Raw genomic sequence first — 12302 nt, 5'->3', positions numbered from 1 at the left:
TCCTAAGTAAAATCACTATTATTCAAAATTTCGAATAGTAATCCTCGACATATTTCAAAAAGAACGTAGAAGCCATGGGGTTATTATATTTGACTTATTTACTATGTGAACAGTTTCTTAGTGGCAAAGACTTAACGTATTAATTACACAAGGCAGGAGGTTGAAAAGGTAACAATAAATTTACCCAGAAAACAATGTATTGGTTCTCCTGTTCGACCCTCCTAAAAAATAATTTTACAGGTTATCAAACACAGTGTTGGAGTCCTCTTGTTCGAGAGTTCTGCCCTTCCTTAAAAAATATAGTTATAGGCTTTTAAACATGATGTCGGGGGCTCTTGTTCGAGGATTCTGCCCTACCTAAAAATAGTCATAGGATTTTCAACATAGTGAACCATTCTTGTTCAGACTAATAATACCAAACTATTTCAAATGGAAAATAGCTGGTTTGTTGGGGACCTTGTTCGATACTGCTGGGGCACTGCCCCTCCAAAAAAAAATAAAGTTATAGGTTTTTCAACCCTGCTTAAATAATATATTCTTGTTCAGACTAATAAAACCAAACCATTTTAAAGGGAATATAACTGGGCTGTTAGAGACCCCCTGTTCGATAGTTCTGGGGCCTGGCCCTAAAAATAGGCTATTAAACACAATGAAAATAATATATTCTTCTTCAGGTAAAAATCATAACTGTTTCAAAAAAGAAAATACCTTCACATATTTTTCAAGGTTCCTGCTAAGGGAACTGGTAATAGCAACAAAGCAGACGATTTCATTGATAGCCCATTGATAGACTGGTTTGGAGAGGGTGATAGTGCGGCTTCCAATAATGTTTCAATGGGGGGTTTGGCTCAGCCAAACACATAAGAAAAGCAAAGTGACATTGGGATGACTACGCCGTCGTTGATGCACTCGAAGATATGGTATGTGAACTGGGAGATTTCACTCCATGCTCCGTAAACTTATCTTGGGAGCGGGTGAACCCAAATAGTGTAGCTCCCCCAACTTTGATTTAGATATCTTCGTGACGGATCTCGGGCTTGGCATTATGACCAGGTACGACAACCCCACTGAATATTCACAGTCATCGTAAGGGGAGGGGCTTTTATTAATCGAACTCCGACTTGCGTAAGTTATATGTTTATAGGGCTGACTTAGAGAATCCATTCAACTTACTTATGGCAGGCAGTAATATGACGTTTTCTACAGACATAGTCCACTCCTATATAGACAAGATTCGAGCCCTTCTTCAAAGACAAATTCAGAAATTGAAGGGGGGTAGGGATAAGATTAAGGCACACCCAGACATCCCCCAGGATGTCTGACACCCAGCACACCCAGAAACTCGAACCACCCAGAGAAAAAAATTATGGCAAACACTTTATCCAGACTTACCCGGCATAATTTTGAGAATGTATTTTTCGAATGGATTAACAGTATTGTAACTAAATTGGATTACTATTGTGAGAGGGGGAATGGGTCAATAGTTTTATTTATTGAAAATTTAGATGTTATTGTTAGTAAATTTAAAAAGGATTGTATTATTAGAGGTAGGAGGGGAAAGGGGGGAGCGTAAAATTCTATAAAATAAGCTCAGATTTAAAGGGGTGTAAGGGTGTACAACAAATTCGTTTCGACACAGGGCTACAGTGCTTCAAGTACGCATTCCTTATGGCAGCCCTTATACCCAAGGAAAATAAGGGTGTGAGTAAAGCATATTTGGACGATTCGGCAGTTAATGGGCCTAGGGAGGAGGCAGACTTTCCAAAAGTATATTTTAACTGTTTAAATGGTCAATATCCAGTAACATTTAGTCATAGATATTTTTGAGCGGGCCTATGAGCATTTAAAGCTGCATTTCACTTTTTTACTATGATACCGAATTTGAGAAGGGGGAATGTAAAGATAAAAAGGGGGTCATATATTCAGCGAGGGATCCGTCCATTGAATCAGTGAAGCACTGGGTATGGCTTCTTTACGAGCCTGCTATTGAACAAGGTTTATTGGATATTTTTTCCTATGAAAGGTATTAGTCGGGTTTTAAGTGAGAGTAAAGGGAAAAAACGGGGGCTATGCTACTATTGTCCATTTTGCTCTTTCTAGATTCCGCATAGAATGAAAGTTAAAGAACCATTTGAGGCACTGTAAGCGTCATGGCTATCAACATGTGAAAACGGTTAGCGGTGACAGACTCATGTTGTGATTCAAGAATCTTTACAATTCGCTCTTACAGAGTGCCAAGGTGGTGTTGGGCTGCCAGGCCAACTCACAGATGTGTATGATCAATCAAATTTAAATCGTGATAAAGAGCTTGAAAAACGTCTTAAAACATTTTGAAAAACGTCTTGAAGAAAAATGTCTTGAAAAGTCTTTGGGCGGTACCCAGGCGCTCTGCTTGTATTTTTGAAATCATTACTACTCTGGATTTAGATTATTCTGAGGACTTCAGCATCTGAGCTGAAAATATGAGAAAGTATTTGCGAGTTCAAGATGCTAGAATAGGTTTGAAAATTAATCTTAAGAAAAATAAGTCGCTAAGGCTAGGAATAAGTGAAGATGAAAAGTTGACGTTGGGTAACGAAAAGATCGATGACGTTGACAGCTTCACTCATTTCGGTAGTATTATTAGTAAAGACGGTGTTAAAAGTGGTGACCGGTGTTAACCCCCCGGAAAAAACTGCGGAAAATAGCCCCCACTGAATAGGCTTCCCCGTGGACCCCCTGAAAATACAAACCATGAAAATAACCCCATGGAACCCCCCCCCCCGGAAAATACCTCCCCAAGAAAATATCCCCTCCCCCGTCGCTAGTTGGTCTTTATTCACTTTTGACTTATAGAAAAGGGACTGGAACTCACGATTTCTGATCTAGTGAGCACCCTCCAAAGTTACTGCGACTCTGAGGTGGAGGTGTGGAAGAGGAAGGGGCAGTCCCCCCCCCCTATACGAAAAAAATTCTGCTCAGTTTGGGGTTTAATGTTACTTTTTACTTTCATAATAGCAGCGTAGATCAGAAATATTTCAAGAAATCATTAGGGAGAAGATATCATTTTTAGATTTTTTATGCGTTTTTTAAAGTTTGTTTTGTACCCCCTCCCCCGAAAATAATGCACCTCCCCAACCCGAAAAAATACCCCTCCCGAACAAAAATCCTGGTTATGACCCTGTGGATTGCACACCAATTTCTACCTCTACCCTCCCCTCGTCTCTCCCTTAGAACTAATTCTGTATCTATCTGATGGCACAATGAGAGCTGTGATGTGCATTAAAATGCGCTCTTTGTTGTATTCTCCCTAACTACAAAACAATCAGAGAACCCCATTGTAGAAGTTTAAGTTCCTTTTTATGTTCTGAAATTGGTCCATGGCTTAACGATAATAATGGGGGAGTTTTCTGCGTAGGTGGGTTATTTGGGGGAATTTTCAGTGGGGAAAAATTTTTGGGAATATTTCCATTTCAGCGGGGATGTATTTTTCACGGAGAGTATTTTCCGGGGGAGGGTATTTTCCAAGGGGTTATTTTCCAGGTTTTTTCCGGGGTATTTTCCGAGAGTTTATTTTCCAGGGAGTATGTTCTGTGGAGGGGGGGGGGGTATTTAAGTGGATTATTCTACACAGGGGTTATTTTTCGAGGGGTTATTTTCTGGGGGTAAGCTCTTAGAACCGTTAAAAGTAGAATAACCAAGGCTCAGGGTGTTCTTTCACAATTGAAAAAAGATTGGAAAAAAGGAAGGTAAGTCTGCAAACCAAGGTTAAAATATTGGAAGATACAGTGAACTTTAGTTACAGTGGAAGTTACAAATATGGCTCTGAAGCATGGGCACTACAAAAAACGGAGTAAGATTTGCAATATGTTTTCCAGAGAAATTAACGACGGATCTTTCTGGTTTACCCAACTGACCGACAGTATTTCAAACAGTAGGCTAGGCTTTACGAAAAGTATGGTTTAATCCCACTTTTTAGGGCTATAATGAGAGAAAGGTTGAGATGACCAGGACACGTTCTGCGGATGAAGGATGACATATTACCAAAGATTATCCTTTTCGGCCAAGCGTCTAAGGCTAAAAGGAAAGCAGGTAGTCCGCGGTTGGGGTGGTAGGATGTCGTAAAGAAAGATTCAAGGGAAATGGGAACTTCATGAGAGGGTGTAAAGGGAGGATTTGAATAAATTGGGATGGAAGAGCAACGTGCGTAGCTGTGTTGGCCTCAGGAAGCTTGATACTGCAGTGAGTTAATAATAGTAGTACCAGTAATAGTAGTAGTGACTTCAAGAACCTTAAAGTACCAGCTTTAACCGAAAGCACATATCAGGCTTGGTAAATATGTAGGTCGAAGTCTTTGAACGATCCTAGTCTTAGACTGGCATAACAATCCAATCCTTCCACGAAAATTTATCTATATAACGCTAAAAATTGCAAAGATGCAATTTCTTAAAATGCTTGAAATATGATGTTTGTCCACTTTTCCGTCCTTTCCCAAAGAAGTACAGGTATGTAAGCAGTTAATATTATACTTTTTGGAATAATCGACTTCGGATTCAAAAGAAATCAGCGATGATAGAAATCATAAATTATATTTGACATATCTATTTGACATTGGTTATTTAACCAATGTTACCAAATATTTAAGGCCAATGCCCAAATGATCTTGGGACATTCACGAATCAAAATATATAGACCAAAATGTGTGCTAATATTGATTTTATCAAGGTAGAAAGCATTCATCGCTTTACTAAAATTTACCGATGAAGAATTAGGACCAATGGCCCAGCAACTGACATAAACCATTGTACGGTGTTGATTGCAACGATACTAAATGCGTGTATAAAGCCTCTGCTCCATGAGGGATATTTGCATGATTTGAGGTCCATACCCTGGGGCTATATTGTCTCAGGGGGCCCATCTGGCTTTCAATCATTCTAATTAAACTGATTGTAGGGAATCTTGAACAAAATACAACGTGGGGCTACGGAAAGGCTGTGACAGAAGGAGCTTAGGCAGTTGAAAAGACGGTCAGTTGACGTTCGGTTGATTTTTACTCTTAAAAATTGGACTAGAGCTTTTAATTTCTGACCAATGAGCCAAGGCCGTATCTAGGGGGAGTGGGGTTAGGGGGTTTAATTCCCCCCCGAAGTGTCCGAGAAAATTGATTTTTCCAACACTTTGACCTCTTTATGAAACTCGCATATTTTAAGCTTACCAAATCACACGGTCACTATAATTACCGGCTTAGCTTCAACTAGTTGCCGTTGAGTGAACAATTGAGTCAATTATTAGCATTAAGCAGCATATCTTGTTCTACAGCTCAGCCTTCTCTTAGCTGTTGCAATACAATCCCAGGTCAGTCTGTATCTAACACTGAAACAATCAGAAAGCGACAAGCGGATAACGATTTATGAGAATGAGAATGCGATGTGGTGATGACGAGCTGAAAAAGCATATTGAAAAAAGTGTGGGAAATGGGATGTATCTGTCCCCAGTTGAGGAAAATGAGCTTATTAGTTTTTGTGGAAAGATGATTCAGGCTGATATTGTTAAAAGGGTAAACGGAAGTGTGTGCTATTCAGTTTTAGCGAATGAATCATCTGACATAAGAAACGCAGAGCAGCTGTCCATTTCTGTTCGGTATATTTCAAGCAGAACTTTGCGCAAAGATTTTCTTGGGTTTGTTCCCGTATCAGATTTAACCGGGCAAGATCTGGCCACCACAATATTAGAAACCATGAAAAACCATGGTCTGGATTTGACCAAGCTTGTAGGACAGGGATATGACGGAGTAGCTACTATGAGTGGGCGTTTGAGAGGCACTCAAGCTTGGATTATACAGGAGTGTCCACGAGCTATTTCTGTCCACTGTTGAGCACGTACACTCAACCTGGCGATCACTTCAGCTTGCTCTATTACAGTCATGAAAACGTGTTTTGGAACGATATCTCTGATCTGCAATTTTTTTGGCTCATCCCCCTCCCGTACCCAGGTACTCAAAGACAGAATTCGACAATGCATGCCAGAATCTAGAAAAACTACTCTCATTACCCTTTGTGATACACGGTAGGTAGAGAGGCACGATATCTTTAACCGCCTTGCGGAGCTCTATAAGCCAGTTTTAGAAGCACTGGAAGAGCTTCAAGAAGGAAACGTGAATGTTGAGACTTCCGCAAAGGCACATCAGTTAGCAAGCTCAAAGAAGCAAGGACAGTTTCTGACCAGTTTGTTCGTAGCAAAAGAATTCTTTGGTCTTACGTTGCCGCTGTGTACAGTTCTTCAAGCTGTTGACTGTGAATTGGCGCTTGCATGCGACCACGTTGAAACTGTGGTGTTGACAGTTGTGGGCCTACACGAAGACGCAGACCCTTCGTTCGACTCGTTGTATTCAAAAATTGAAGATTTTGCCAGAGATCTGAAGATAGAACTGGCATTTCCAAGAGTTGGTCGTCGTCGAAACGACCACTATGACATCGGTTTGCCGAAAGAAGCGTACAGAGCTTCCATATACATTCCATTCATGGACTACTTCATGTCAGAACTCTGGGAGAGATTCACAGGGCATCGTACAATTTTGGCAACTTTAAGCGGCTTCATACCTGCGAACTTAGACAAAAGAAACTTGTCTGACGCAGAAACCAGTGAAAATATTGATATTGACTCTGACCTTTTACCAGAGCCAAATGCCTAAGCCACGAACTGAAATTGTCGAAAACGAAGTGGAAGAACGTTAACAACAAACAAAGACCAGTCTCGGCTTTAGCTGCACTTGAAACGTGCAATGCTGATTTCTTTCCAAAAATCAGCCACCTTCTTACAATTGTAGCTACTTGGCCTGTTTCAAGTGCTACATCGGAAAGGAATTTCTCTACCTTGCGACGGCTTAAGACATGGCTATGAGATGCAACCGCTGAAGAACGTTTGACAGGTGTAGCGTTACTGTCAGTGCACAGGGATGTTGCTATTGACACTGATAAAGTTACTGACATGTTCGCAACTCAAAAAACACGTCGAATTGATTTTGTTCTATGAATTCATTTTGTAACTATTACGTTTCTTAACTTCAATATACAGTATTTTATGTTCCTATCTATTGTCTCCTTTTGCCGTTAGACATGGATTAGGTCCAAACCGAGGATACCCCCCCCCCCAAATAGTTTCCTGGATACGGCCTTGCAATGATCCATCCCCCAACATTCTACAGCCATCCACTATTCTATGGGAAGTGGTGTGAGTCAAAACAGTAACAATACATGAAAAACACCCTCGCTCTAAGCAAAGTTGATGCTATTGCGTTGATTCCGAAAAAAAAAAGTTTTTAAAATCTACTCATATTTTGAAACACCTAAAACATAAAGAGAGATTTCTGCCATACGAGAGGTTCAAATTGAATTTCTCTTGAGTCGTGCTGGAATACTTACAAAATAAACAACAGATACAGACTGTCACGAACAATTTTTCTTGGACTGTGAAAATATGCAACTTAAACATCGAAGAATATTCGGTTGGGCGCAATAATACTAGCACGGAGCAATTTTCACACGCTAGAAGATGTATATTAAACAATTAGCATTTAATGTATTATCTTTCTTCTAATTAATCCCAGAGTGTTTGCATGCATTTTTTGTGGGTAAGAATATGGGGAGGGGTAAAAAGCTGCAAAGCGGAATTTTGCCAGTTATGTGCAATATTAGTTAAAATGTGGTGAATTTAAATTATGTGTTGGACTGTAAAATGGGCTATATCTCTAAGAAACGAGCAACTAGATAGCAGTAGAGAGTCGATCTCAAATAAAAGTAGAAACAAAGTAAAAAATATTATACATAGAGTCAGGAATTAAAAAATAAAAAAGGCAATGAATTATCCTATATATGTGGGGAACTGCCGCTCCTTCAATTCCCTTCTTTTTGTACTATAATTTAAAACACTTGCAATTGTAAATGGCTACATTGTTGCCCTCTAAATTATTTTTGATTGAGCATTAGTTAAGCTTATGTAAGGAATGGGAAGTGACAGCCCCCATCATAAACGGGATAATTCTAGTTTGTTTTTAGTCGCTCTTTCCTGCATTTGAAAAAGAATTTTTTTTGTATTTGAATCTCTGTTTAGTTTGAATATAACTTTTTCAGTCTACTGTATATCTTTTTCTGTAACTTTATCTTGTTTTAGAATATTCTCAAAATGTTATGCCCATCTCGCTTTAACTCTTTCCTCATCACTAATTGTGTATTGAACTTAACTTTACAAGATTTTATCATTAACTTGGACAAGTCCAGATTTATTACTCCCTCTCATTTTATTAACATACCTGAACAATATTTTACTATTATGCCGTCTAGGGACATCTTCTAGATTTTCGGGGATTTTATTCACAGCCTCCACTTTACACCTCCTTAGTTCATATTTTAATGCTTTCTCTTCTTTCTTTACATTCCTCTTATTTTCACATTGCCTATCACTCTAATAGTTCTTGCACAAGCCTCCTCTCTATCAGATACAAACCCTTTTCACTAATATTCCTAGCTGCGTTCATAACTTCTTCCCTAAGACACCATCAGTGACTTCACAAATTATTTTCATAAAATTAGAACATCTATCTTCTACATTGTCAAATTTTAGACTCCCCGGTTTAGTATTCAACTCTTTCTGGAAAGTTTCCCTCAGATTCTCATCATGGAGCCTACCAGCGTCATAGCTTCCCATAGGGTAGTTACCTTTCCTAAATTTCAGCTTTAAATTAACCCTAGATACCACTTAATGGTGACCCTCACTTTTAACATAAATAACAGTACTCCTATAAACCCTAACATGTTATGTCGATCCTGCCAGTCTTCGTTTTATAATAACACAATTAATAAATTTAGCTGTGTCACCACCAAAAGAATACTATGTTAATTTATGGGCCACTTTATGACCAATTAGTGTATTAGTTATTACTAGATTGTTATACCTACAAAGTTGCAACGGTCTACATTGTCAAGTTTTAAACTCTCCGATTTAGTATACAACTCTTCCTAGAAATTTTTCTCAAATCCTCATCCTGGAGTCTACCAGCGTCATAGCTTCCAGAATGGTAGTCTTTCATAAATTTTAGCTTTAAATTAACCCAGGACACTACTAGACGGTGATCTTTACTTTTAAGATAAACAACAGTAGGCTTACTCCTATAAACCTTAATATCTTGTGTCGATCCTGCCGATCTTCGGCTTACAATAACATAATCAATAAAGTTAACTGTGTTGCCATCATGTGAGTACTATGTTAACTTATGGGCCATTTTATGACCAAATATTGTATTGGTTATAACTAGATTGTTATACCTACAAAATTGCAGCAGTTTGTAGCCATTATTGTTTTCTTTTCCTACACCAAATTTACCTATTTACCAAATATACTAACGCCATATTTCTACCTGGGCCCCTGTCTATTTGCTCCAATAGATGTAAGTAAAATTCATCTGAGTCATTACTATGTCCGTCAGTCGGTTCTACAGGGGCGTATACTTCCATGACTGATGTCCTGCACTTTTTATTCATAAAATGAGCCACTAACCTTCTATTATTAATACCTTCCCAACCTAAACAAGACTTAGCAGCTTCTTTATTTATCATGCGCCCTACTGCCTGTCTATGTACCCCATCCTTCCTGCCTGAGTAAACAAATTATATATTGCATAATTTCTTGTTCCCTAACCCTGGGATATGAGTTTCTGAAACTCCTAATAAGTCTAGTTCAAAGTTTCTGAATTCGTCAGTCAAAATTTCGATAAGATAGTTATTTTTTAACATTTCAAGTTGCAATGTTCATAGTCTTTAAATCATTGAAACCTTCTTGGCCACAGGAAAAGTAATGATCCCATAACCAGTTCAGAACGGGGACTAACACATCTTCTCAAGTCTACACAGAAGCGCTTAAGCCGGCTAAGAGCCGGACAACAAGAAGTCCCTGGGACCTCCAGTAGAATGGACGTTATGTGCAATCCTTGTCCCATCTTGATCACAACTTGGTCTTCAACATTTGGCGATGCAAATATTATGCTACTACGGGGAGGTAACCCCTAGTATATAAATTAGCTAAGAAGAGGTTTTCAGTCAAAACGCCCACCAAAACAGACCAAACCTAGAAGAGTTACGGGGAGGCAGCCCCTAGTATATAAATTAGCTAGGAAGAGATTTTCCACCCAAAAACGCCCATTAATCACAATCTAGTGCAAATGCTGTGTCGTTTACTAGGCTACAATGTCCTCGAGGGGCACCACTCCTAATAAGGACTCTAGGATTCACAATTTTTATTCAAAAGAGCCTTCTACTAATATTCTATGGTCATTAGTTCGACAAGAGCAGCTCTCTTGATCATAATCTTAAAGATATGGAAGGAAGATAAGGGCATAGAGCCCTTCAATCATGGAGGAATAAATGCGCGATGTATTTCACCAAGTATGTCAAACAGTCCGTGCTGATAAACTGTGCGTAGGAAGTGATTCGGGCTAACAATAACCAAAACTTTAAAAAGTTGAATTTTGATAACAATTAATACAACAAAAGATTTTATGCTGATTCCAAATATATAAAATTCATTAAGTTTATGTTGACCATCAAAGCAACGTGCCTGATTTTCGAAAAAGGGTGGAAATATCCCAAAAAAGGCAAGCGAACTTCACGAAAATCACAAAATTAGATTCAGCATATTGGATAATTCTACTATAAAGTTTTCAAGATCTTATCTAAAAGATGTGAAATTTTGCATTTTTACAAGAAGGAAGATCATGGATGAGGGTTAATTTGTTCTTTTGTTCCATGGGTGATTGCATGGATCACCCATGAGAATCCTTCCAATCCTAGAAGATTGGAAGAGGGCTCATTCAAGCTGAAACTAAAGGTGCTAGGGCCCTTCTAAGTGACCAAAAAGATTATGCCATGGGTGAGTGGAGTTACATGCCATTTTGTGGCATTAAGCTATGATTTTGCCCCAAAGAAAATTTGAAACTGATTTCTCATCCCTCTTGACTTCCAGGAAGATTTTTGGATTTCGCCTTTATATTAAAATTTCGCCCGAAATATTCAAATTCTGTGCAAGAGAGCGAGAGAGGGAAAGATTTCAGCAGTTTACAAGATTTTCTTCTAATCACTCAGCTAAAACGAGACCAACAATAATAGCCAAAAATGAATCGTAAACTAAGATTCTACTTTACAAGTCATCTAAAGTTTTCAAACGAGTGATATTCTAGTTCCGAATCAGAAAGGTTATTCCAAATAATATGACACGCAACTAAGATAAATTATGTGTTGTTTAGCAATACAAGCTGGAATTATGATGGTTACGTTAGACTAGAAACATTTTAAAGATGATTAACCTCATTCGACATTACTGCATTGCTTCTTAAATACGAGACTCATCCACGCACTTCCTTTCACGCCGCACACCCAAAAGAAGAAAAATAATATTCCTATAAGATTTATGCTATACACCGGACCATCTTTGTTCGTCTACTGTTTTTAATTTCCTTGCGCTGTTGGACCGAGTTTCTAGGAAGTCTTGACAGCCGTCTCTCGAATAGTATTTTCTCTGCAAATAAGAAAATCCTTGGAAAAGGCTGTTCTGTGTTCTAGTGATCTTGCGGTAGAAAATCTGAAAGGAGTTCGTTTAGAAAATGGCCTAATAGCTTCATTATTCTAATTTCGGTTAAAGAATCGACAGCTATGGATCGTAAAATCCATTGTATGGCTTTTACGATTTCCTTCCTTGAAACATTACCACGAAATTAAATCGAACCATGAGATGAGATATGCTTTGTGTGTTTCCTAAGTAGTAAACACCAGACTTGGGAAGGAGGGAGAAAATCGTTTATTAATTTTATGATTTTATTCTCTTAAAGTTCCATCCAAGAATTGATCATTATGTCTCTAACATGTATCATTGTTAACTCTGTCTCTCAACACAGTTCAGATGTTGGCTAAGCTTTTAACGATGGGCTGTCAATTTGACAGAGACATTTTTTTTTGTCTTATAGCCTTTTTTATTTCCAGTTTGACATATTAATTCAAATAAGTACTTAGGGTGTATTTTTTCGGGTTGACATCCCAAGCCAATTTATCAATCATTCTATCTGGTAGGTATTCTACCTTGCTATTATTCTATATATATAGTATATATTCTACCTGACCTATATAATTTGTTTCTAGTAATTTAAAGGGTGCCATGAATTTGTTAATTTATACCAGAATTCTAACAAGGCATAACAATCTAACCTTTTGAATGCAAGTTACTTATAAAATCTTCCTTTATATATATATATATATATATATATATATATATATATATAT

The 12302-nt window shown here is 38.2% G+C and overlaps 1 protein-coding gene across 5 annotated transcripts in view; it reads right to left on the bottom strand.

Moving 5' to 3' along the window:
* The window catches only part of LOC148949492 (uncharacterized), a 151991-nt gene extending 140531 nt beyond the window's left edge, over nucleotides 1–11460 (bottom strand). For all 5 annotated transcript variants that reach the window (XR_016142087.1, XR_016142088.1, XR_016142090.1 and 2 more), the window contains exon 1: nucleotides 11333–11460. Coding sequence is in view for 2 of the 5 variants with exons in the window: in XM_089092991.1 (XP_088949117.1) it covers nucleotides 11333–11344 (12 nt within the window). In the remaining 3 variants the exon portion in view is untranslated. The remainder of the gene's footprint in view (nucleotides 1–11332) is intronic.
* Between the last annotated feature and the right edge of the window lie 842 nt (nucleotides 11461–12302).

Source organism: Artemia sp. Qi Xiang Cuo, chromosome 8 (assembly GCF_049724085.1).
Source record: "Artemia sp. Qi Xiang Cuo chromosome 8, ASM4972408v1, whole genome shotgun sequence".
NCBI lineage: Eukaryota > Metazoa > Arthropoda > Branchiopoda > Anostraca > Artemiidae > Artemia > Artemia sp. Qi Xiang Cuo.
Note: the sequence above shows the minus strand (reverse complement) of the source record. Positions and strands in the feature narration are given on the sequence as shown.